Source organism: Notechis scutatus, chromosome 2 (assembly GCF_049901735.1).
Source record: "Notechis scutatus isolate UNSWTSFEM ecotype Mainland chromosome 2, rNotScu1.2, whole genome shotgun sequence".
NCBI classification, from domain to species: domain Eukaryota; kingdom Metazoa; phylum Chordata; class Lepidosauria; order Squamata; family Elapidae; genus Notechis; species Notechis scutatus.
Window position 1 is genome coordinate 192,044,780 of NC_142010.1, and position 26,479 is coordinate 192,071,258.

Sequence of the window (26,479 nt, forward strand, 5' to 3'; positions counted from 1 at the left end):
GTGTGCCGGGAAGTTGCTCTTCCTTAGTTTCTGGTGCTCCCATGTGTGCGCGCTGGGGGGGTTGATCTTCCAGTTTCCGGTGCTCCCACGCACGTGCGCATGCACTCCTGTTTCGGCACTGGATGCCGAAAAGATTCGCCAACACTGTTCGAAAACATAGAAGACCAAAGCTTGTTATGTCCGAAGAGTCAATTTTCTAATGTGATTTGAGATTCTTTAATTTTTTCATGCATCCAAGCATATGTAACTGTATTTAAAAAATAGAATTATTGGTTTATACGTTATACAAAGCATATTATCCTGAGACAGTATATAGACACCCATGGTTTGGGTAGTGGTGAAGGCAAATAGATAAAAAGTGAAAGCATCTAAACATACCAGGTGGTTGTTTACAAACCAGTTGTTAGGTGTGACACTTTTTTTCATTAATGAATCAGGTCACACATGTGGTAAAGAAAGGTATATATAGGAGCGTAAATATATTCAAAGGTAACACTGGGTAAGAAGTCCCCAAAGTATAAAGACTACATATGTTTATTTGCTTCTAATTTCTACATTTTGGAAACAGAGGCAGCTTTCTGGGGGAACTGAGATGAGACTCTTGGTGAGAAAATGAGGGGAATAAAGGTGTCAAAAGTTAGCTTGTAATTAAAATTTTCTATTTGATGGTGCATCGGGGAACATTTTCCGGATGATTTATGCAAACAGATACAATAAAGGCAGATTTGTCTGCAGTAGCTATGATAGGCATGGGAATTTTGCATATGTAGCCATTGCTAAAATCCTTTCTCTTCTCTGTAATTTAAAAAAATATCCCAATTTGAACAAATACTATAAAAATATAAAATATTTTTTATATGAAGCAAACAATAAGGAACTACCATTCCACACTGCTATTACTGTGTCCAGCTGGTCTGGGACTCTTCCTCCCTTCTCAAAAGGTCTTGCCCAATGCAAAACAGCAACAATCCATGGAAGCCACGGTGAGTAGGCCATTTTCCCCATAGTAAGTTACTCTAAGAATGATTAAAAGCAGGTGCCCGAATTACCTTGTTTTCCTTCACCCTCCTCTGCCATTCTTTTAAGGTTATAACCTTAAAAGTCAGAGAATCTGGATTTTATCATCCTAATAACCTTTAGCTCCTTGATGGGAGCTTTCCCAGCTGAATGGTGGGGCATAGATGCTCAGGAGAAAAGAGAAAGGCAAGGCTATTCTTTGAACAATGTATAAAAATGGGGTTTTCATAATGAAAACTAAAGACAAAGGATATTCCACTGCAGGCTCTGGGGATCACAGGCTAACTTGGAAGGCATGATACCACCATGGTTTAGAAATCACTGACGCTACACACGACATTACGAAGCAAAACAATAAATATGCAGAGGCTGCAGTTTTTAAAATGGGCTGTTTCAATATTCTCACTCTTTAACTGAGTTTTAAGAACACACACAGCATACATTTCCATAAATTGAAAAGAAATGTTATTAAAGCTTTTAGAGCAAGCAAAATCAGAAAAGGACATAAGCTTTATACATTGGAAACAACGGGTCTGAATCCCAATTAGGCTCGTGTCTCAATTGTGCACTTAAATTGTTCAAACTAGACACATAAACATCTAGAATTAACAACATGTTTATAAGTTTAAGTCTAATTATTTAGTGTTTAACTCACCTATTGGGGGAATTTGTTTTCCTGTTTACAAACTACAACATACGTAGAAGGAGCGAATAACTCTTAATTTCAGCTTTTTGAAAATAGTCCAAGGACTGTAGCTTGTTCTGTTTGCTCAATATTAACCAATATTTACTTTATATGATAAACATGATTCCAACACAGTTTAAATTTGTTGATTTATCTATATCCATTATAATCTAGAGAACTGTTGACTTTTATTGGGCACACATGTTAACCTCTAGATACTATAATGTATTAATATATTTGTTCATATTTTGTGGGCTTTGGAAATGAAGTAAACTATAAATGTATCTGTTTTTTCCAACCATAAATGTACCAACAGATGAAATAAATATATCTTGTAAATGAATGGATGGAAGTAGAACTTTAAAAAAAAAATGACACAGTGTTCTGAGATGCTATCTTTCCTAGCTAGAGCAAATTTGGAGTTTTTTAAATGAAACCTCTGATATTAGGCATTCACTGTATCAAAAACATTCTCCAGAAGTTAACAAATTTCAAATACAGATTTAGTATTTGGTAGAAGGGGTGCTGAAAATTAACCAGTGTAAATAAAATATTGCTACAATGAAAGCTCCTAAGAACCAGATTCGTGTGCTCATTCAACTAAAAAAATTCACTGAGTGATTTGGTCTAATTACCATGTTTCACCTCAAGCTACCTTCATAGAGTTTCTGGGAAATAAAGCAGTTGCTGGGAAGATAAAGGAGACACTTGGAATACTGCATCCAATTCTGGTCACCACAATATAAAATAAAATGTTGAGACTTTGGAAACAGCCCAGAGAAGAGCAACAATGATTAGGGGGCTGGAGGCTAAAACATACAAAAAATGGTTACAGGAATTGGCTGTTCAGTCTAATGAACAGAAGGTCTAGGGGTGACGTGATAGCAACTGTTCTAATATTTGAGGTGCTCCTACAAAGACGTGGGGGTCAAACTATTTTCCAAAGCAACAAAAGGCAAGTCAATAAACAATGGTTGGAAAGTAACCAAAGAGAGAAGCAATCTAGAACCAAGGAGAAATTTCCTAACAAGGAGAGCAATCAACCAATGGAATAATTGCTTGCCTTCATAAGCTGTGGTTGCTCCTTCACTGGAAGTCTATGGAGATTCTCAGTCATCCAGGTCATGGTTCTCCCAAAGGTGCTTTTTCAAGAGACAACTGAACTTTCTGGTTTTTCTTTGAAGACATTTCACTTCTTATCTAAGGAGCTTCTTCAGCTCTGACTTCATACCCCACCATCCAGTCAGAGCTGAAGAAGCTTCTTGGATGAAAAACAAAATATCTTCAAAGAAAAAAAACAGAAAGTCCAGTTGCCTCTTGAAAAAGCACCTTTGGGATCCTTCACTGGAAGTTTTCAAAAAGAGACTGGACAACCATTTGTCTGAAATGGTACAGAGTCTCCTGTTGGAGCAGGGCTTGGGTTAGAAGACCTCTGGGGTCCCTTCCAATTCTATTATTCTATGTTCTAAAAGAGTGAGGGAAGAGTTCCATGTACAGAAGCCAGGTCTGTTTGGCAGGATAAAAATGTAATCATCAGTAACCTCTAAAATCAGTGTTACTTCTCTAACTCATCAGAAAGATCAACATGGCTAATTTCACCTACAGGAGCAAAAGTGAGAGAAAAACTCAAAATACTGGGCATAGAGAAAAATCTGATGATGGAAAAGAGTGGACAGCTTTCATAAAGATGAAATGCTAAAAGATATTAAATATTGTGTTCCAATTTTAAGGAAGGCTAAGTCTTCTTTTTCAGAAGCAGGATAGACTTTTTAACAATTGCAGCAACCATGACAATATCCCAATGTGTTATTGGCCCAACAAAAATTGAAGACATACTCTTGATTTGTTTTGCTCAACTAGGTAGAAGAATGGTGGATCAAGAGGGAGACAGCTTTCATTAATTGCTCAAGTCAATTTGTTCAAGTCAACTTATAAAGGTTTTCCCAAGGGTCTCAGAGGCCAAAGTCCTATGTTACCACAAAGCTCTTCCAAGATATCAATTAGTTCAAAATATACAAATGAGACTATTAATTCTGTTTGACAACAAATTGGCTCTCGGTTTAATTCTTAGCTCAGTTTGAAGTATTATGTTTTTTACTATGGAAGCGTTTGTTTAATATTACTGCTGTTTCATAGTAATTATAAAATTGCTTTTGTTTTCATTTTGTTTTACTGCAGTCCCTGAAAGATGAAATGAAAATGAATGCAATTGCTTTAGAAACAGATTTTAGCATTTTAGAAAAAGTGAATTTCTACATGCTAAAGACAAGTTTAAAGTCTAACTATCCATAACGACCTAAATTTGTAAATCCCAATTCATTTTACATGTTTATTAGTGTAATATATCACAAGACGTTCTTCATAGATAAAAACGGGGGGAAAGTAAAAGAAAATTAAACATCCACCCACACATACATACACACATTAAACAGAGCAATGGTGGGATTCAATTTTTTTTTACTATCGGTTCTGTGGGCGTGGCTTGGTGGGCATGGCAGGGGAAGGATACTGTAAAATCTCCATTCCCACCCCACTCCTGGGAGAAGGTTACTGCAAAATCCCATTCCTTCCCCACCCCCCTAACCTGCTTTCCAGCTCCGCTCTCCTGTGCAGGGCAACCAAAGAAGACCCAGCTGATCAGCTGGAACTCGGGAGGCAGAGAATAGATGGGGGTGGGGCCAGTCAGAGGAAGTATTCTGAACTACTCAGAATTTCTGCTACCGGTTCTCCAGAACTGGTCAGAACCTGCTGAATACCACCGCTGAAACAGAGTCTATGTCTTCTTGAATTAATCAGGAGAACTCATGCTTAACTTTCTCTTCAAGTGGTCACTCATGAAAGTGCTTAAATTTGCCTGGATTTTGCCATATATTTTGCTTTTTTAATCTCTTGCTCTGTTTCATTCCCCTTACTGCAAAACAATTTTGCCACACTTCAAAATTTGTAGGTATTTCCCATTCAGGTGAGTTAACATAGTAACTGCATCCAGAGATAATACTTTGCAAAGTCTAAAACAATTATCTTGATTTACATATGGCATCTGATGATCAGAGTTCAAGTTAGGAAGGAATTGTTCTTTAGAATAAATCAGCCAAAAGTCCCCTCGTTAATTAAACGTGCTTAGGTGAAAACATTGCCTGAAACTTCTTAGGTATTTTGCTGAACTCATCTTTGCATCCAAGAGACACTTTTGTGACCCTTTTTAAAGCTTGCCTCCAGATAATGACAAGTTCATCTGTAAGAGATCTGATGTACAGTACAGAATTTACTTGGTACTTGGAGGATGTTATTCTAAGGAGATGGTGTGAACTGGATGATCTTAGGTCTCTTCCAAATTTCCTTTTCTACAGTATACAGGCTTTTACATTCTAGTCCAGTCCAGTCTGGCTTTCAATAATTCAGAAATAGCCCAACATGTTCAGTTAGACTTATTCCTAGGTCAGGAAATATAGGATTGCAGTGGGAAAGTAGTATCACTGCATGATTCAGTCAACAGCTGAAACGGCTTAAAAAAATAAAAATAAAAAGATTGTACAAGAATAACTATGCAATCCTGGTCATGGTGGTCTAACTGTAACTGATTGGATTTACTTCTGAGTAGACACACATATGCCTGCACTGCCAATGTTTCAGCCAGAATAAAAATGAGACAGTTTTCTATTATTTATCAATAGAAAATTCAATATAATATAATTCTGTGAACTTTTTCCTAGCATATGAAACAGAGTATACTAAAGTCTGAAGTCAGTTGGATGAAAGAATAATTTGATCCAGGCCCTTTTAAGCAAACACTACACACTATGCCAAAGCTATTCTGTATTTGTGGGATGTGCACAATAATTTGTCCCTGATGAACAGATTTCATTGACCTTGAGCTGGAAGTGAACCTATGTCTGGAGAAAATAACTGCATTAACTAATTTCACAGTACTCCACACAAGGATGTTTCCTCACTTAAGGCAAAGTACACAATACCCATGAATTAAAAACAAAACAAAAAAACCCCTTCAGATTAAAAAAAAATAAACCAGACAAGCTCTGGCATTAGTTACTTAGATATGTCCCAGTTAAAACAGTTAAAACACATGGATATGACATTCTGCAATATCTTTATCTTTAGTTTGTCAAGGTTTTCAAATCCCTCTTGAGCTAGAGTGCCATTTTTAGCTTGGCTAGGTCAGAATGACACTGAACGCTATGAGTGATGACACACTAGGCAGCTATCTGGACAGAGATGTCATCAGCAAGCCAGCTGTGCTAACACCTGTATGTCCTGCACAATTGATCCTTGGGAACACAGATCAAGAAAATCAGGTTGCTGGGGATCTAAACAAAGAAGATGCTTAAAGTATTTGCAAAATAGCTCCCTAAACAACAAATGGGATTATTCAAAGGAAGGGGCAGAAAAGAATCTCTCAATGCAAGCAGCATGAGCCTATGAAGATAAAACAAGCGATATAAATGTCCCCCCCCTCATTGGGATAATCTTAAGAATTAACGACAAAATATGCTTTCAAAATGTTGGGAAATGTTTGGTGTTTTCCTGTTTTCCTGTACCTCCTGGCCTCCTTTCACTTGTGGCAGGTGGCAAGTTGGTAGGCAAAGCCAAGAATAGGTTCAATCGCCTAAGAACAGCCTCCAAAATCTGTCACTCTCCTGCCAAGGCTGTTTGAACACTGCATTTGTATTTCCAGCCCAAGTAAAAACAAGGTCATAACTCTAAAAAAAAGTAAGGCACAATAAGAGGAATACCTAATTACAAAGGCATTAAGCTAGCATGCTATACCAATAAACAGTGAATAAAAATAAGCACATCTGTGCATAATCCCAAATAAAGTTCCCTGGCCCTTATATTTAAACATTTTAATTCACTTAAAAATTGTATTGATTTGGATGTTCTGATCTATCTGTATTCACTATGGATAATTCAAGTTCTCAACACTGCTTCAAGGTTCAATACACCACTAAAGATACAAGTGGCACAAAATGAATACTAAAATAACACAACAGTGCCTCCATACTGAGCATCAGAAGTAGCACCAAGCAACATTTTGGTTGATACAGCTACAATTGGTGCTGACCTTTATGATGAAGGCATTACAATAAACAAGCCTGAATTATGTGGTATGAAAATCAGGAGAATTCTCGGAAGATTCTCTGCTAGAGAGCAGGAATCTTGGGTTTTTAAATGAGTTGTTATACCTGGTTCTTCAGATGAAAAAACAAAACCGCCCTCTTGATATAAGACTTCACTACAAAAGACAAACGCAAGTGTCGTATTCTTCTCTGTGTTTTAATTTATGAGTGGGCGGTGCCTCCTGATTTCAGACTGTGGCAAGTAACTTTTTCAAAGATGGACAAATAAAAATTATCTTTGGGAAACTAGATCAGGGCTGTCAAACTCCCAGCCCGTGGGCCAGATGCATCACGTGCTGGTCATGCCCACGCCCGGTTTAGCGAAGAGGAAAAAATGTCCCGATACGTCATGTGATGCCGCCGTGACAGCGTGAGTTTGACACCCCTGAACTAGATCAAGTGTAATGTGGGGATCACTGTTCATGAATCTATTTCCCCCCCTTTACATGCGTAAATAAGGTGTTTCCCAACAAATATAAAATCCAACGCATACTTCCACTTTATTTTCCATACTTCTCCTAGTGATACACTATGAGGTTTTATGTTAGGAAAAATGACCTGAGCCAAACAGATGTTACTTTCAGCAGATATTCCAAATTACGTCAACTGTGAGAACTGATACAAAATCTCAGTTTGCTTTACGGGACATAAAACCACTAAGAGTTGGTACAAATCACATACATACAGTCCTCAACTTCCGACCCAAAAATTTATGTTGTTGAGAATTTGTTAAGTGGGGTTTGCCCCATTTTATGACATTTCTTGCAACAGTTGTTTAGTGAATTATTGCATTTGATAAGTTAATAACCTGGTTGTTAAGTGAATCTGGCTTCCCCATTGACTTTGCTTGTTAGGAAGTTGGAAAAAGTAATCATATGAACCCAGGACACTGCAATGGTCATAAGTATGAACCAGTTGCCAAGCATCTGAATTTTGATCACATGATCATGGGGTTGCTGCAAAAGTTGTAACTGTGAACAATGGTCATAAATCACTTTTTTCAGTGCTGTTCTAACTTTGAACGGTCTTTAAATAAACTGTTCTAAGTCGAGGACTACCTGTACTAGTTAAATTTAAAAGACTACTGCTGTTCTTCCATCCATCCAGTTACTTGTTGAATACTAATCAACTTTTGTAAGATGACGCACATTTACTTTTAGTAGGTTTATTGCAGGGGTCTTCAAACTTGACAGCTTTGACTTCAAACTTCAAGCTTGACAGCTTTAAGACTTGTGGACTTCAACTCCCAGAATTCCTCCACAGTCGTATTAGCTCAGGAATTTTGGGAGTTGAAGTCTTGCCAAGTTTGAAGACCTTTGGTTTATTGGTTTTGATTAGGGGTGGGCTTCAAAAATTTTAGCAATAGGTTCTCTGCCTGATTGTTGGGTGGGCGTGGCCATGGTGGGCTCGGCCTAGTCTGTCTCCTGCACCACAGCGGGGGGGGGGGTTTTTGCCATCCCCGGGCTCTGGAGGCTTTCCTGGAGCCTCTGGAAGGGCAAAAACGGCCTCCCCGGGCTCCAGAGGCTCTCTGGAAACCGTAAACGGACCCGTTTCTGGCCTTCCTGAACTTCTGGGAGGCCCATTTTTCACCCTCCCCGAGCCTCTGCACGTGCCCTGCACTTACCTGCTGGGTGGGCGAGGCCAGCCAGGAGTGGCATTTGGGGGGGTTGTCCAAACTGTGAAGAATCTTAGCTAGAGGATCTGCCAAATCCCTGTGAATCCCCAACAGCCCACCCCTGGCTTTGATAAAATTTCCTTTCAAATTAATCACACCTTTAACTACCGTGAAGAAAAAAATGTCTGAAATCTATCATACATTCTCAAACAAACCTCTGATATTGAGGCAAATCTCAATATCAGAAATTTGGAACACCTTTCTTCAGGAGAGAATTGAAATTTGCTTGCTGTCCTATGTTTGAAAAGGAAATTGCTTGGGTAGAATGAAAAAAGGGATGAGAGTGAAAAAAATAAACAGTCTTCTTGAGAACGTTAGGTTGATTTAGGCTTTGTTTTTAGACGGTACACTAGAAGTTTCAATGACACTCTATTGTTTATATGTGTTTATTATATGTATTTATTATTACAGAAAGTCTGTGAGTTCAAGTCCTGCCTTAGCCATGAAAGCCAGCTGGGTTGCCTTGGATCAGTCGCTCTCTGTCTCTCTCAGCCCAACTTATCTCACAGGGTTGCTGTTGTTATTGGGGTGGGTAGACAGACAGACAGGCAGATATAGGAATTTAGAGATACAGAAATAGACACAGACAGACAGGATGCATCAGCAATGACCTAAGCTGTAGAGAAGAAACTGCATGACGGCTTTCAACAATATAACTCAACCTAGTAACCTCCAAACTAGTGGAACGTCAGTTCCCAGAATCCATAGCCAGCATGTTTATTTGGTTGGGTACTCAGAATTCAGAGAGAGGTAAACTGAAGGCTAGATTAGAATCGGGGAAGAGAAAGAAAGGTCACCAAATCCAAAGAGAATGAGAAACTCATCCTCAACTGAATAGTTTGGCAAAATAGATTAATGTTCATTTCACTCGAAAATATAAGCCACTGCGTTAAAATAAGCATTGTAAGACTCTGCTAAGTGGACTAAGACATTTTAAATAGTTATTTGAGCTCCCCAAATTCTAGCACAGCTCATCTTAGAGGGCAAATAATTAAAGAATTGGTCTGAGATTATTTCTGAAGTATGCCTTCTTAATGTTCTCTTTTGGCTTTTCATTTACATGTGATACAGAATTTATCACATGTAAATATTACAACAAATAACAGAGCATATGCCAATGCACTCGTGCACAGGGACATGGTAGATTGGCTACTCTGGCTCCCTCAAGGTGAGGCCCCTAAGGCCTTCCACTACAATCTGTGTGAGATGGGGGGGGGGTATTACATCATATCCCTTTGTGTGTGCACATGAGCATAGGTATAAATGCGTGCTCCTGTATTGGAAAAAACCACAAATTCTCTTCTGAACACTAAAGACTGAAAGTAATTTGCTCATTTCCACCGGTGATATGATGAAACTGACAGCAGAGATACGTTACTGTTGCCATTCTCAACATCACATGCCTTTGTATTTGATCCAATTTATTTAACTTAAAAGGATGGAGTCATTTAAAGAACAACCATTTGGAAAATATCTGTTGTATGCTCTTATTTTTCATCTTTGTGTTTATGTGTGACAGTGTTTGTGAGACAGAAGAAGCAACATGGTCAAAATATCGGCATCAGCTATTGCTGCAGATTAGATTAGTTCATTCTTTTGCTTTTGCTAACTTTACTAGGTCAGTGTTTTTCTATATATAAATAAAAATCTATGAGTGTGACATTTGTATTATTTAATTCCCTTGCATTCTGTTCCATTCCATTCCTTTCTTCATTTTTGTTTTTAATATGGCTGGAAATATTTAAAAGATTTACCAAAGCATACAACACACACACACACACACATACACACACAAAATCTGCACTGTGATGGTTTTTAAAAAAATGAAACATAAATGAAATATAAAGTCTCTCTCTCTCTCCCTCCTTCTCTCTCTCTCTCTCTCTCTCTCTCTCACACACACACACACACACAAAGAGAAAGAGACGCACACACGTGCAAGCAATCTGGAAAATCAGGCCAGAAAAGTAACTGACTAAAATATTAATGCATACTATTATTTAGATTTTTTTGTACAGTATAACAGTGAGTGTTACCACAAAAATTTAGAATGTATTTTCTAAATCTTTAATTGTAAAAACAGACCTGATTGCTAGTATATGACAGTGAGAATTTTTCTGTATATTTTGACTGTTTATTATTTTATAATTATATTTCTCAAGTTCCATTAGCATTTTCTAGCAAAAAAAGCAATATCAAAGTACAATTGCTTGAAATACAGCTATAGATGATGAAGTGTTATCAAAAAAATATTACTTACATTTTGAAAGATAGATTCCACTGATTTCATATGACTAACAATTAATTCTTTGTCTCTGTTGAATAAATAAAAAGATCATGTTCTTATTGCTGTTTTACTTTTAAAGTTCTATTTTGTTGCTTTTACTCTTGTATTGTAGTCTATTTTTATAATAAATGTTTTTGTTAGTTAGCTATCATCGTTTCCATTATAAATTTAATTTTTAATTGTATGGTAGTTCTTTGAACAGGAAGCTGAAGAGCAGAAAACATGTTTATATGTGACATTCATCATTTCCTTTGTCCCAAAATTTGTTGTCTTCAGGTAATTTCAGTGTCATATACAAAAATGTTTAGCTGAGTTAACTATAAAGTAACTAGCACAAGCAATACTTTCCATTCTTTTTCTGCTGCTTTAGAGTCAACTCCATGTTTCTTGTATACAGTTGACTAATGTCAGATTTAGTTTATAAAGGGTATCAGAGATAGCACTGGAAGGGATGACTCTCTAAGTTTTGTTACTGAATTTTTGCATATGGTTCCAGAAATTCAGAAAATGTTTCTTATGGTTGAAAAATTCTAGAATTCTCTAAAAATATAAATCAATAAGAATTTTTGAGGAATAAAAAATGCTCTTGTTTTATCATCCCAATCCGTGAGTTAAATACGTAAGAAAAAAACTCTGTCAGATAGATGAAGTGGCTGTATAACCTCAATTTTCTTGGCACCCAGACACACAGAGGTGTGGTGCTACAGGTTTGGCCTGGTTCTCCTGAACTGGTAGCTCCGAAGATCAGCTGAGACCAAACCGGTTTGCTCCAATGATCTTCTGTTCTTCTGTTTGGCCCACCCGCCTGCCCGGGCTCGAGGCTGTCCTTTATTTCTTGCTTTTTCAAACTCAGATGCCTTGTGTGGCACAGCTGATTGCTGTGCAAGCACTGTGGTACACATAGGGCTTGCAGGAAAAGATGATTTTCAAACACTGTGCACGGCACGCAAATCGCGTGCTCACCGAGCCGGTTATTACACCCGTTGGATCCCATCCCTGTTGGCACCTCTGAAAGAACTAGAGCAACACGGGAACATCTAGATCAAAACGATCCGCTTTGTCCAGATAAGAAACCTTTCTAACTTCAAATATAGGCTATTTGGCGGAATACAAATTTGAAAGTCTCTGGAAACTGTCATGCCCCTGTCAGAGTCTGAATCCAAGGAGGAAGCCAGACAGCTCACCGGGAATGGGAGTGTGGCTCCATTGGCTGGGGAGGAGGCTGGGGAAGGGCAAAATCCGGCTGGGCAGAGCAGGGAAGAGTTAGAACAAGGGAGAGGGAGTTCAGAGAAAGATCCAGGCCCACCTCCCTCTTTATTCCAGGGCATGCAGGGAGGAATGGAGAGGAGAGCAATGTGGGTTGCGTGGCTTACGGGGAAGGAAAGGGCCCTGATTCCCTTCATTAGCCACAGCTGGGAAGACAGTTGATAAGAAAGGCAGGCTGCGTGTGGCAGGCAGTTGGAAGTAAACGTGACTTTATCCTGTGTTGTCGTGGCTTATCTGTGTTCCTGGTGTCTTCCCAACCATGTGAGTTTTGCGTGTCTTCAAGTTCCTCCTGCCCTGCCAAACTAACTACTTCAGTTTGGCTTGTTTGGACTTTAAGTTACAGTTTGTGTTGACCATGTTTTGGACTTAATTTTCTGAAGTCAAAGGCTGTTCCTGGGAGAGTTTTTCTCCAGCCAGAAGGTAACCTGGACATTGGGGGCAAAGTTGGAGATAATAAAGGGACTCTTATTGATTATCTGTGTTGCCTTTGTGCCATGCCCCGGGTCATCACAGAAACTGTGTAGCATCTTCTGGATGCTAGTATATGATTACATCTATGTAATACCTAGTTTTCTATATGGTCTATGATTCAAAATCATGGGCTAATGATGATTATTTCATGCAGTTTTTATTTGCACTGTCTTCTTACCCGTTTAAATATGAAGAAAAGCTTGCCACAAGGAATGTTTCTAAATGGCTATTTTGTCTGTGTAAAGGCAGCTGAAAAGTTGCAGGTTTTGTCATGTATGAAAGCTGTGCTAGGTATATCTTCTGTTATATGTTGTTTTGATTACTCTAGAAGGGTGATGGGCTACTTGCCTTTTCTATGCATTTATTACTTACCAATTCTGAGCTTTTAGCCAAGAGATACACCAATGACTATACTTGTGCACTGTTAAAACCTCAGGGTCAATGGGTACTTGTAGGCACTGAGTATTTTGATACATGTGCTGTACTGTTCAACTATCATATATACCATCATATACTAACGTCTCTTCCCATCAAAACCACTTTGACCTTTGGTCAGATGGTTCGCTCAACCCAGGTACACCTTAGGGGCAAAACTCAAGACACATTCATGCTTCTGTTGCTCACACTTCATCCGCGGACATTGAAATGATTGAAAAGGGCCATTAATATGTTTCTCTTCAAGAGGATTTTTTACTACCATTTCAAAGATGGGCAGCTGTACTTTTTGTTTTCCAGTGCTGCATTATCCAGGACTAAAAATCCTTTGCATGAAAGTAAGAATTGATCTTTTGTCTGTTTCAAGTGATCTCCCCAAGGCCCCCCGCGCTCACTTGGCTGCCATGCGGAGGGCATTCTCTGCATCATGGATGTTCTGTTCCAGCCGACGCTTGTCCTGCTCCAGCTGGGTAAGATGTCTATTGAGCTGACGCAAAGATTGATCTTTTCTTCTCAGCTCCATCTTTGCCTCGGAGAGATTCTGAGAGCAGACAGAAAACAGAGTTACTTGTCAGCTCTGATAATTAACTTCAATTTATGCCATAGGCTATTAAACAAAGAGAAATACAGACTGACTATGAAATAGATTGGGGCTATTTTCAAAGAAAAATAGCACTGGTTTCCTCTTAAACATCCAGAACGTTGCAGTTTTAACTGCTTTATAACAACAAAAACTGTCCTGATTTGTACACGATCACATATGATGAAGGCACTCCATAAATATATACATATATTATCTTAGGGTTCATTCATGTAAATTAAAAGAAGAATTATGCTGGATTGCTCCAAAGGCCGGAGTAGTCCAAGATTCTCATCCAAGAGCAATAGCTAGGTTTTATGGGAAGCCTACATAAAATACACTCCCACAGCAAAGAACTTAGAGCATGTGGATTCATAGGTGGAAAGACAAAGAAAATTGCTGCTTGGAAAATAAAAGAATAAAAAAGTAATTGGGGGAGGGGAACTACCTATCCTACAGCTCTTTGAACTGTTCAGTAAAGTTCCAATTATAAACATTATGATATATGCATTTTTGTGATTTTTCACAAACGGATTGCATAGTTTCTCTTCCTTCGAGGTTGCTCCCAGATAGGCTCTAATAGTCAATGCTTCAGCTTGAAAATCAGTTCAGATGGCTAAAATGCAAACCATTTCCCAAAGGAGGAACCACTAAACAACTTTGCATGCAAAATGCAAACAAGTCTTTTATATGAATTGCTGTAAGGTTATATTTTTTTCAAAGGCTTCTGAATTGCTCTGGTACAATTTCAATTCAAAGCTTCTTTTTATTTGGCTTTCTCAAGTGTTGGACAGTCTGACAATTGCTACAGACATTCTTCCAATGTCAGCACTATATTTGCTGCTTGGTAATATATGTTTTCTTCTGTACGGCATTTATACGGACTTGCACGAAGAGGTGATTTCTAAAGGTGCTTTTTTCATAAATGAATTTTATTTTTACTACTATGATGATTAGTAAAGGTTTTCTGTTTGCAGGAATAAATTCCTATTATGCTTTGTGGACAAATTAAAAAGTTTCATAATGGAGCCAGGAATTGTATATGCTTACCAGCAATACGTGAAAAACTGCCATTGTGCTGAATGCCTAGGAAATCTACAGAATGAGTGACGTTTTTAGGAAAATATGAAATGTCTGTGTTATTATAATATGCTATATACTTTCACTAGGCATTGTATATAATACCTAGGCATTATGCAGAATGATAAGAACTACTTTGGCAAAATATGAAAGGAGAACCCAATGAACTCATGAATGGGGCTGGGGTTAGGGTTAAGTTAGCAAGCCCTAACTCTTTATTGAAAAGACATATATGAAAATGAAAGACAAAATAAAGTACAGGATTTTCTTATTGAAAAACAAAATAAGAGAAAAAGACTAGTATTGACCTACTTGTTGCAAGAAGGAAGGCTAGAATGGAATTTTAAGCAGAAATATTTTTTTACTTTGCCAGTTTGCCTTTTGCCATTGCGTAGTATGACTAGGAAATGTGTGAAATATTAAGCGTGTCATACTTTGAAGTCTCATTTTTGGCATTCTATATATTTCCTAGGCATTCCATAAAATCCCTAATTTCACACACTGACGGTAGCATACACATAGTTATGATGCTTTGCAACTCCTTCTAACCATTTTTTTTTTTTGTGAGAATCTGAAAAAGCAAAAAGCAAAAAAAAAAAAAAAATTGGAATACTAATTTCCAGAAAGACGGAGCGTGCATACACTTCCCAAATTCAACAGATCAACAGAAGCTCAAAAGCCCTATGCAGATTATGTCAAATACCTGGGAAGCTGAGGAATGTTCCCATTTTGCATTTGAAAGATGAGCACTTATCTGAGGGGATACTGCACCTCCAGATTCATGAATAAAAAACTATAATCCAAGATCTGGTTCAAGATTCTTTCCTTATATGAATCATTACCCTGAAATACCTCAGTAGATTATCATATACTGTATATGGTTTGAAATTTGATCTAGTGTACACAATAGGATCTTCTGACATTTAAAAAACTGATTCCTCCCTGCCCGCCCCTGTCCAGGGTTCTTGGCATTTTCTCGCAGGCGCACACAGGGAAGGTAATCTTCCTGCACACTAGGAGTAAAAGTATTAGTTGGGGCTGGGTACCACTGGCATGCAAATTATAACCAGCTTTCTTTCTTTCTTTTGTTCTAAAATTCAGATGAGCAGTATTTTACTACCGGTTCTGTGGGCGCTTCGTGCACGCGCGCGGGGGAGCGTTCTAAAATGGGCAATTTTAAGCATGAAAACTTACCGTCAGCACTGGTGAGTAAAACAGCTGAGACACGGCAGTCCGCCCTGTCATGCCTATCAGCTGAGCTACAAACGAAGGAAATATAGGACAGGAAAGGGTGGGGGAGGGTGGGTGGTTGGCACCAACTTCTGACCAGCGCTACTGGATCGCTAGAACCAGTGTGAACTGGCAGCATACCACCACTGCAGACGTAAGTATTGGATCACTCTTCAGATGGGCTGAAGAAAGGGCCAATATATCGTGTTTTTCAGAAAATAAGGCCGGGCCTTATTTTTTTTTGATGCCCGAAAAAATGGCTTAGCTGTCTTTTCGGGGGTGACTTAATTTCTGCCCCCCCACCCTCGCCTAGAGCTCCCCGTGGGCAGCCATGCCTCACCACCAGCCGCTGCTAATGGCTGATCATGGCGGAGCGTGGAGAGCTCCCTACCCCCAAGCGCCTTTGCTGCAGACCTGGGTATGGTGCTGGGTGCAAGCCGGGTCAGCGGGCGTGCGTCGTTGACGTCGTGGATGTCAGCCTCAGTGGCAGTGGGGCACTTTGCATCACGCCTGCCACTATTGTTTCCTCCGCCGCTGTTGCTTTCCCTTCTGCCCGTGCGCTGCCATGTTTGGAGTGCTGCACATTCTTCCAGCAGCAGTGTTTCAGCTGCTTCTCGGGCGGGGAAGCCATAGCTTCCACGGTTCCCGCTGGCACTGGCGCCTCTCTCACCAGTGCTGTCTCCAACAACAGGATCTGTGGTGAGACAGACCTCGCTGCCGACGAGAACCGCCTGCCCTCCCGCAGTCTTTCGGGGTTGGGTGGGTGGAAGTGACGGAGGGAGGGTGATGCAATCGGTTCTCTCCCCTCCCCATGCCTCTCTTTGCTTCCTGCCCCAGAGCTTCGGGTCATGGTCTCGTCCCTTGTACGGTTGGGCGATTCATTGGGGTTCTCCCAAAGGATCCACCCCAAAGGAGGATTCATCAGAGGATTCCCCCCAAAGGAGGATTCACCCCCTTAAATGCACTCCCCCCCTTTGGGGTGAATCCTCTGATGAAACCTTCTTTGGGGTGGATCCTTTGGGAGAACCCCAAAGGAGGATTCATCAGAGGATTCCCCCCAAAGGAGGATTCATCAGAGGATTCCCCCCAAAGGAGGATTCATCAGAGGATTCACCCCAAAGGAGGATTCATCAGAGGATTCACCCCAAAGGAGGGGAGTGCATTTAAAAGGGTGAATCCTCCTTTGCGGTGGATCCTCTGATGAATCCTCCTTTGGGGTGGATCGCCTGACCGTACAAGGGACAAGACCATGACCTGAAGCTCTGGGGCGGGAAGCTAAGTGAGGCGTGTGGGGGGGAGAGAAAGGATCGCATCACCCTCCCTCCACCACTTCCACCCACCCAACCCCAAAAGACTCACCGACTCTCAGGACCTTGTCGACGCAGCTGCCATCAATCAAAGCGATGCCCCTGCGGGAGGGCAGGCGGTTCTCGTCTCACTGCTGATCCTGTTGTTGGAGACAGCACTGGTGAGAGAGGCGCCAGCGCCAGGGGGAACCGTGGAAGCTATGGCTTCCCCGCCCGAGAAGCAGCTGAAACACTGCCACTGGAGGAATGTGCAGCACTCCAAACGCGGCAGCGCATGGGCAGAAGGGAAAGCAACAGCGGCGGAGGAAGCAACAGTGGCAGGTGCGATGTAAAGTGCCCCACCGCCACCGAGGCCGACATCCACACCGCCACCGTCCACCCGCTGACCCGGCCTGCACCCAACACCATATCTGGGTCTGCAGCAAAGGTGCTTGGTGGGGGTAGGGAGCTCTCCGCAATCTGCCATGATTGGCCATTAGGAGCGGCTGGTGGCAAGGCGTGGCTGCCCGCGGGGTGCTCCTAATGGCAAGTTCCCCTCGTCCCCCCCAATTTCACATGTTTTAAACTAGGCCTAAATTTGGGGGGAGGGGCTTAATATCTCCTTATGCCTAGAAAACATGCTGGGTCTTCCTACTGGGGGTGCGTATTGTTGGAGAAACACGGTACTAAAAATGAATCCTGTTCGAAGTGCTCTGAATTGGTACCTTGCAAATCCAGGACTTGGTTGTGTGTCTAAATCTGTCTAAATTTACACTCATACAGATACATAGCCTTGGTGTTTGACGTTATGACAGCAGTGAAGAAAGTGACTTACAACCAGTAAGCATGCTTACAAGCATCACAGTACTCCTGTTCTCAGGTTATCAAAATTCAGGTGCTTGGTAACTGGCATACATTTACAACAGTTGTAGAGTCCTGGGGTCACATTATCGCCATTTGCTACCTTCCCAGGAATTCCCAACAAAGTCAATGGAAGAAGTCAAATTGACTTAATGGCCCTGTGAGTCACTTAACAACTGAAGCAAAAAAGGTTGTTAAATCACATGCAACTCACTTCATGTCTGCATCACTTAGTGACAGAAGTTCCAGCCCAACTGTGATCATGAATTAAGGACTATCTATAGAGGCTACCTTTATTGAGAAGCTATCTCTATGTAGGTCCAGGTCAAGGATTCACTATGTCTCTAAAATGGCTCTCTTAAATCCCAACACCAAGAATTGGAGTGACAAACCACAACAATTTAAATCTGCAGTTACACCTTTCTTCCAGGAATAAACAAAGCTTAACTGCTAGGACTAACTCGGTCTAAAATCCTTTCAAAAAAGATAATTTTATCCAGGACTTTAATGAACAAGTTCTCATATGTCCTCTTATGGAAGGTAGGCCAGATTCCAAATGCAAAAGAGCATTTGACACACATCAGAAATGTATGGTATAGCTCTTTAAGAATTTGGATTATTCTACTCATCTCTGAGCTCCTTGTGTCATTGTCACTATAAAAGCAGTGGAAATAAAAGTACAAATCTCAACATCTTATCCCTGATTAGGGCAAATGTATTGCCACTGAGTTACAGAATTAGAAATTTTTTCAGCTTGGACTTCTGCGTTTCTTTGCAAACGTAGAGGAAAAATAACACCAATTTAAAATCCTTTTCAACATAGAAACTATTTTTTGTGCCAAATGTGCAAACAGCATGCCTCTCAGTAAGTTGAACCACTTTTGTTTTGCAATGACTGACAGCCAATTTTTCTTCCCTGCAAAATGTTTTAGGAGTTCAAGTTCTGTCTTCTAGACATTGTATCTTGGACACCAAGATGGCAGCACAGGCAGAAAGGAGGATGTGGATTTATTGGCCAGCTCTTATAAGCAAAACTCACTTTTAGACAAAGCTGGAATGATGATGCTGATACAGATAGGCCTAGACCAGTGATGGCTAACCTTTTCAGCTTGGTGTGTCGAAAATCGGGGAAATGTAGCCTTCCTCGGGTCGTGTGTCACTTCAAGAAATATCAATAATTTGGTTTATGACGGACTGGGCTGGGGTGATCACACAGGGCTGTGAAACTCGTCTCCCTGGTCTCAGGGCTGCAGGTGCAGGATGTGGGGATCGGAAGGCCACCTTACAGGGCTGTGAACCTCATGGATCTCCTTTCCTCCTGTAGCATTCCTGAGGTAATGAAACTGACAAACCTCAGTTTATGGCGGTTAAAACTGGTTCTCTGCTGCAAAGATCTTGCGGCAGCGGTGATACCACACCTCACGCAACAAGCAGGGAGCAGGGATTGGAGCAGAGCACAGGCAGCCTCTAAATGTGCAGGTTTTCCCCACACCAACAGGCGTGTCAGTCAAAGTGCCTCAGTGTGTCACGAGTGACATGCGTGTCATAGGTTAGCCATCACTGGCCTAGACTTACACCGCAGTTGGGACCAGAATTTCCATTGGTAAGAAGGCAGTTGTTAAAAGAATGGTGTCCAATTTTACGACCTTTTTTTTTTTTTTTTTTGGCAATGGTTGTTATATGGAATGACTGCTGTTAAATGACTCACACAGTTGTGAAGCAAATCCAGCTTCCCTTATTGACTTTGCTTGTCCGAAAGCCAGCTGGGAAGGTTGCAAGTGGTGATCACATGACCCTGAAAGCTAAAACCATACATGAGGATTGTCAAATGCCCAACGTTCTATCATGTGATTCTAGGGATGCTGCGATGGATGTTAAGTGCCAAGGACCAGCTATAAGTCATTTTTTTTTTCAGGGCCATTGTAACTTGGAGCAATTCTAAATGAATGGTTGTAAGTCGAGGACTCCCTGCAAAAATGGCAATTAAAAGGAGCAACTCTGCTTCCTTGCCTAACTACTTCCTTGCCTAACTACTACAGTTCTTAAAGTGAAGCACCTAACCTGCATGTAAGTGTACATGATTAATCAGAGAAGAGAGTTATCAATAATTGTGTCCCAATTTAACACATAGACTTTCTTGGGATATCAAGGTGAAGAATATCAAGTGCCCTCTGACGAGATACAAATGCATCAGATATTTATTTCCACATTGGTCTTCTGTAAGAGATTAACTCCATCTCATCCTGGGAACCTTTTTTTAACTATTACCATCTGGTAGACGGTACAGAATAATAAAAACAAGGACAAATAGGCTGAAAAACAGCTTCTATCCCAGGGTAGTAGCTCTTTTGAATTCTGCTGTATAGTGCAGTGTTGGTGCGGTGTGTGTGTGTGTGTGGGGGGGGTTGGTTCAATGTGTGAAAGATGAATGATGTGTGTTTGTGTTTATTTTCATGGTCACGATGTGCACTGAAGATGGTGTTTGATTTTGTTGTATGAGGTGCAATGACAACAAAGTAAACTAAAACTTAATCTATTAAATCTAAACTGCTTTTGAAAACAAGGTATAAGCTGTTACAAGACCACCAAGTGAAAATCTAAGACTAAGTGAAGCAGGCATATCCAACCCATAGGTCATAGGCGGCCATGGACAGCTAGTAATGTGGCACCACAAGATCATAAATGTCTGACATTATTATGTGATTGATATACATTAAGTATATTATATATTTTATATGCAGCCCTCTTCGTCTTCACTCAAAGCCAAAAGATTGGATAGCCATGAACTAAAGCACACATGGCATAAAAAGACAGAATAATGTTCTGGATACAGATTCTTTCCCGTCACACATACGTGTTTTCAGAAGAAAGTTTCTTCTTTATATTTAAGTCCTGATCTTCAGGGGTTAAAGATAAGCCATTAAAACTGTTTGACCACAGTCTGCAGTACTTGAAAGTCATATATTTTCTGTTGCTAAATCTTCCTCCTCCTTCCCTCCACCATCCTTTTCCTCCGATTGATCTAATTAAAAACCCTGATAAACTTTATGGACTCTAATATTTCCAGCTGAATGACTGGAACCAAGAGGGTGGGCCTCCAGGCAGCCAGGAAACAATGATAAGCAGCAGGTTAGCCACTAATTTCTCAACCAGGCTAGATTGAGGAAAGGTGATGTTCTGCTATCCTGGAAAGTGTTCAGGAGAGAATAGGATAAATCAAGTTTAATAACGCCGGTCCTAATTGTTCCCCCAATGCTCAACTCTAATTACTTGGAGAAACTCTCTGGACTGTCACCTGATATTAAGTTGTTGGAAGCCGCATGTGGAACAGTGAGATAATCAATAAACATTTAGAGGGGGGAAGAATGAAGATCCCTGTTAAGCAGTGGGAACTGGCAGCACCCAAAGCCCTTCTGCTCATGAGAAAGCCTATGGGAGAATCACCGAGATTGCAAAGCAATAAATCCAAAGCTTCGGTTTTTTGGGCCTTCAGGCAGGAGTGCTTTTTTTTTGGGGAGAAAGGTTAACACGGTCACCCTCATTACAGCCCACTCACACATGCTTCGTATAGAAGCGAAGACAAGCCAATTAGGTAGAAAAGAAGATAAGAGAAGTTTTATTTGTATACTAATTAAACCCCTGATGAAATTAAAGGAAAAACATACAGCTCTGTAATTGTGTCTGAGAAAGGTCACTTCAGGTTCACTTATCAGAAAAGCACAGCCTTGAGATATTTCACTTAATCCACAATATAGCCGTTTATTTTTGCTCCCTGGGCCTTCATATTTACAAAAAGAAGAACATTTCAAAGCTTGATAAACACTTTTATCTGGGAACAGGGGCAGAGACTAGTTCAAACTGTTCAAAAGTTGAAGCTGAATAAGGAGCCCCAGTGACTGGAAAAAAAAAAAACGAAGCCCCGTTCTGGATTGCTCGCTTATAACAGAGCTGAAATGGAGAGTACTCTTTTGGACAGGGCAAAGAAACTTATAAAACTCATTTTAATTATGTGAGCCCAATTATTCTACCGTTAAATACAGCTGATATTTCAACCATCAGGACAGCCATGTCTATTTGCGATAGGGTTGGTTGCAAACCCTCACTTTCTCACCAAAGTCCAATGCATGAGAAATTATTAAAGGAACATGGTAGAAAGCAAAATACAAGGAATGGCAGCAACCCCAAACACCTTGACAGCACTATGCTTACATTTATACACCTCATTAAAAGTTAAGCAGGGTCAGACTTGGTTTGCACTTGGAAAGAAGATCGTTAGGAAATGCCAATGCTGTGGGCCAAACTGGGAAATAATAGTAGTAAAAATGTCCCACACAAAGCCAATGGCAAAATCTGTACTGCCATCCAGGAAACGACATGGATGAGCCCATGAATTCTCCAGAGTGGAAACCGACTTAAAAGAGACCTTACCTTAACAGTTATCACCATATGTTGACCAATCATTTTCTACACAAAAGAGAAGCAGCTGGCACAAAGCAACTATACCTACCCTTGAGTACAGCAATGGAAAAATCCATTCGTTAACATGTCTTGCTATTCCTTTTGAAAAGTGCTATGCAGAATTACTGCAACTCAGAGGTCTTAATGCTACACAAAATGAGATTGGGCCAGGTACCGACATTCTACTCAGGCGTGAACCAAGTACTTTTGAGGGCAGCCGACAGGTAACATTAAAGATTGGGAAATAGGTGTTTTTTTCTCTCCAGCCAATGGAAGAGGAGTCACAATTTCCATTGACCCCATCTGTCTCTACTCCCAGACAGATTTAATCCACGTTTCTTTCCCCCTTATTAATTTTACTGCCCTACCTGATCATGCTCCTGTAACACAACTATCAGCAGCCTGTTCTGACAGGCATCTTCAGATATTTTACACTGATTCCATTCCCATCCATCTTCCTGGTGATCTACACAAGGCTTTCCGAAAACTTAAATCAAAGCATAGCAGTCCTAAAAATCCATTCATTGAGGCAATCTATAGAGAACTATGGAGAAGGCCTTGCAGAAGGTATACAACAGTTGTTCGCAAATATTAGCCTAGCCATAGAAAGGAAGAAATAGTCAGAAAGAAACACAAAGTTAATCCGCAACAAAAGAGTTATAGTAGGTTCCTGTGGTGTCTGTTTGCTGATCTGGCCCACTTCAAAGGGGTGGCAAAATAGCAGTAGTAGTTCAGTGGTTAAAGTTGCTGAACTTGTCAGCTGGAAAGTTGACTGCTTGGGTTCAAGACCTCAGCGCAATGGTATGAGCTCCTGTTAGCTCCTGCCCATTTAGCAGTTCAAAAGCTTGCAAATGCGAGTAGATAAATAGGCACCACTTCGGTGGGAAGGTAACAGAGTTCCATGCACCACTGTCTTCGGACAACGCTGGCTCCCTTGGTTAAAAAATCAAGAAGAGCACTGTCCCATAGAGTCAGACTTGATTGGACAGGGAGAATAGCAATAGCAATAGCACTTAAGACTTATATACCACTTCACAGTGCTTTACAACTCTCTGAAGGTGGTTTACAGAATCAGGATATTGTCCCCAACAATCTGGGTCCTCATTTTACTGACCTCGGAAGGATGGAAGACTGGAAGGCTGAATAAAATATTGAACTAGTCAGGATTGAACTCCTGGCAGTGAGCAGAGACAACCTGCTATACTGCATTCTAACCACTAAACCACTATTGCTCTTTACTTTTACCTTTATAGAATGGTTTGACTTTTGGTCCACCACTTTTATAGTTCAACTTAGGGACTCATGCAATATGTTTACACCTGTAAATAGCTGCTGGAATATACAAACGTCTGTACCTTTGAGTGTAAATTTTACTAAGAGTTTTTTTTTCTCAATATAGATTGAAAAAAGAAGTTGGAAAAAAGTCCATAAAAGTTCCCTACTGTTATTTGACTTACTTTTCTGAAGCACAATGGAGTAGTTTAGACTACATATTGATCATTAGCTCACACAAAGTCTCACGTTCCTCTTAGCAGTGAGGATGGGGTTTTATCTTTAGTGGTTTATTTATCAAATTTATATTGTCTCCCCTCTCACAAGAAGTGACTGAGTGGTATGGAGCAAAAAAACATATAAAGCAATAAACATGTCAAAGATAGTCAGATTTTAAAAGTTTAAAACACACACATACACACACACACAATTCAATTAGCAATGGAGCCACCTCAAAATCTCACTGGTTCCCTGAGACTCCAGGTCTAATAACACAGCCAGGTCTTGAAAACCTTTTGGAAAATAATGAGGAATGTAGTTGACCTAACTTTTACAGGGAAAGAATGTTCTATAAGGTGGGCCCAATGGCAGAGAAGACCCGCCTCCTCTGGTCCATCAAATAATTCCCTGAGAGACAGGACCTGCAGCATGCTTCTTTTGCCGGCATCTCTCTAAATGTTAAGCTTCCTAGGGAATTCCAGAAAACTTGGCATTCAGACAAATTAGCCATCAATGGACACATAGAAATAAACCATATTTGTACACCATTCAAACAAGACAATAAAAAACTAAAAAGGAAACAAAAAGACATTGAACATAGAAGAATAGAGTTGGAAGGGACCCTGGAGATCTTCTAGTCAACTCCCAAGCAAGAGACCTCATATCATTTCAGACAAATGGCTCTCCAGTCTCTTTTTGAAAGCCTCCAGTGATGGAGCACCCACAACTTCTGATAACAAGCTATTCTTTTGGTTGATTGCTCTCACAGTTAGGAATTTTTCTCCTTAATTTTGAGTTGTTTCTCTCCTTGGTTAGTTTCCATCCATTGTTTCTCATCTTGCTTTTTGGTGCTTTTGAAAATAGTTTGACACCCACCCACCCCTCATCTTTGTAGGAGACCTTCAAATATTGGAACACTGAACATATCCTTTCCAGCAGCTCAGACCCAGATAACACCCAGAAAACAATCAAGCAAAAAAAAACAACAACAATATTCTAATCAAGGAACTACCAAGGAAAAAACCACAGTCCTGCCAAACCTGGCAGGGCAAGCTGCTGTATATAAACAGGGAGCAAATCCCATTTTCACTCAGAATGATGGTGTTAAGCAGTGAAATCTCAGCAAGCAAAAAGCCAAGCTGGTTAGAAAGAAGAGGTAGAAAATAGGCGAAGAAAGACTATTGTTACATATGAACTAAATATAAAGAGGGTTTACTATTATAAACATGTTGACATAATTAACAAAATTATAAACAAGCTAAGACAAAGAGAAATGTAGTTAAAATGACTCTGTTACACCATTATTATTATTGTTATTAGTATACATGTCAATATCTGTTTGTTTTCTTTTTGATTTTTTTGTAAATGATATGCCCTGACAACACACTGTATTAAAAATGTCTATGAATAAAAATAAAACATATACTTAAAAAAAAGCCAAGCTCAGAGAGCAACACCACTATCTGCACAACCATTATGGTTTCATAGGAGTTTTTAAAACACTCTTTATAAACACAAGCTTCACACATAAGGAAAGGAGGGGGAAAGGTGCTTAAGATTAATAAAGACATCTATAAACTAGTTGCATGATGCATTAACACTCCTGTTTAAAAGAATAACAAGATCTGTTAGCATAAAGGACTTGGGTATCAGAAGCCCAAAGAAAAGTCCTGGGTATTGATATTAAAGCTACTAGAAAAAGATAAGAGTTTAAGCCATTAAGAAAACCTTCTATGCAATTTTATAAGTCTGTTGATTCTCTCTGTACCTCTCAAGCTAATATAGTTGCTTTGTAGTTCATTCAGTACACCAACAAAAATCTCTCAGGAAACTGGATTTAACAAGAAGCCAGCTTGTATTCTGAATAAAAATTTAAAGATCCATAAACATTTTCAGATATCTCAGATAAATTATACGGAAGTACACTTTGGCGTTTTATTTGTTAAACATTTCAATCCCATCCACCAGTTCCTGAAATATCTATTTCAACAGACCTTTTCCTTTTCACTCAACATTTCAAGGTCATGGACAGAAGCATTTATTAGGATGACATTTGCTATAGAAAAGAAAAAAGGCACAGAAGATTTTTTTTTAAGTTAAGAAAAGCATGGAAGGCCATCAAAGCGCATTGTCATTTGTTAGGGAATATTCATACACCGGTATATGCGCTTTCTTTTAATGTGGTAGATTGTATCGGAAATCTTCATTTCAAACAATGCAAACTTAGGTAAAGGTAAATGTTTCCCCTGTCCAGTCGTGTCTGTCTCTAGGGGGTAATGTTTACCTCAGTTTCTTAGCTGAGGGAGCCAGCATTGGCCTAAGACACTTTCATTGGCATGTAACCAATGTGACTATACGCTAAGGCACATGGAGCACTGTTACCTTCCCACTGAAGTGGTACCTATTTATCTACTCACATTTGCATGTTTTTGAACTGCTAGGTTTGAAGAGCTGGGGCAAGAACAGGAGCTCACCCCATCTTGCAGTGCTCAAGTCTCAAATCTGAGCTATCTGCTTTACAG

General features: G+C 40.1%; 1 protein-coding gene across 4 annotated transcripts in view; it reads right to left on the reverse strand.

Annotated features, from left to right (window-relative positions):
* CCDC171 (coiled-coil domain containing 171) overlaps window positions 1-26,479 on the reverse strand; it is a 200,773-nt gene that overhangs the window by 55,081 nt on the left and 119,213 nt on the right. For all 4 annotated transcript variants that reach the window (XM_087957656.1, XM_087957657.1, XM_087957653.1 and 1 more), the window contains 2 exons: window positions 13,367-13,512; window positions 10,773-10,827 (listed from right to left, as the gene is read on the reverse strand). In XM_087957656.1, the coding sequence (XP_087813782.1) occupies window positions 10,773-10,827; window positions 13,367-13,512 (201 nt within the window). The remainder of the gene's footprint in view (window positions 1-10,772; window positions 10,828-13,366; window positions 13,513-26,479) is intronic.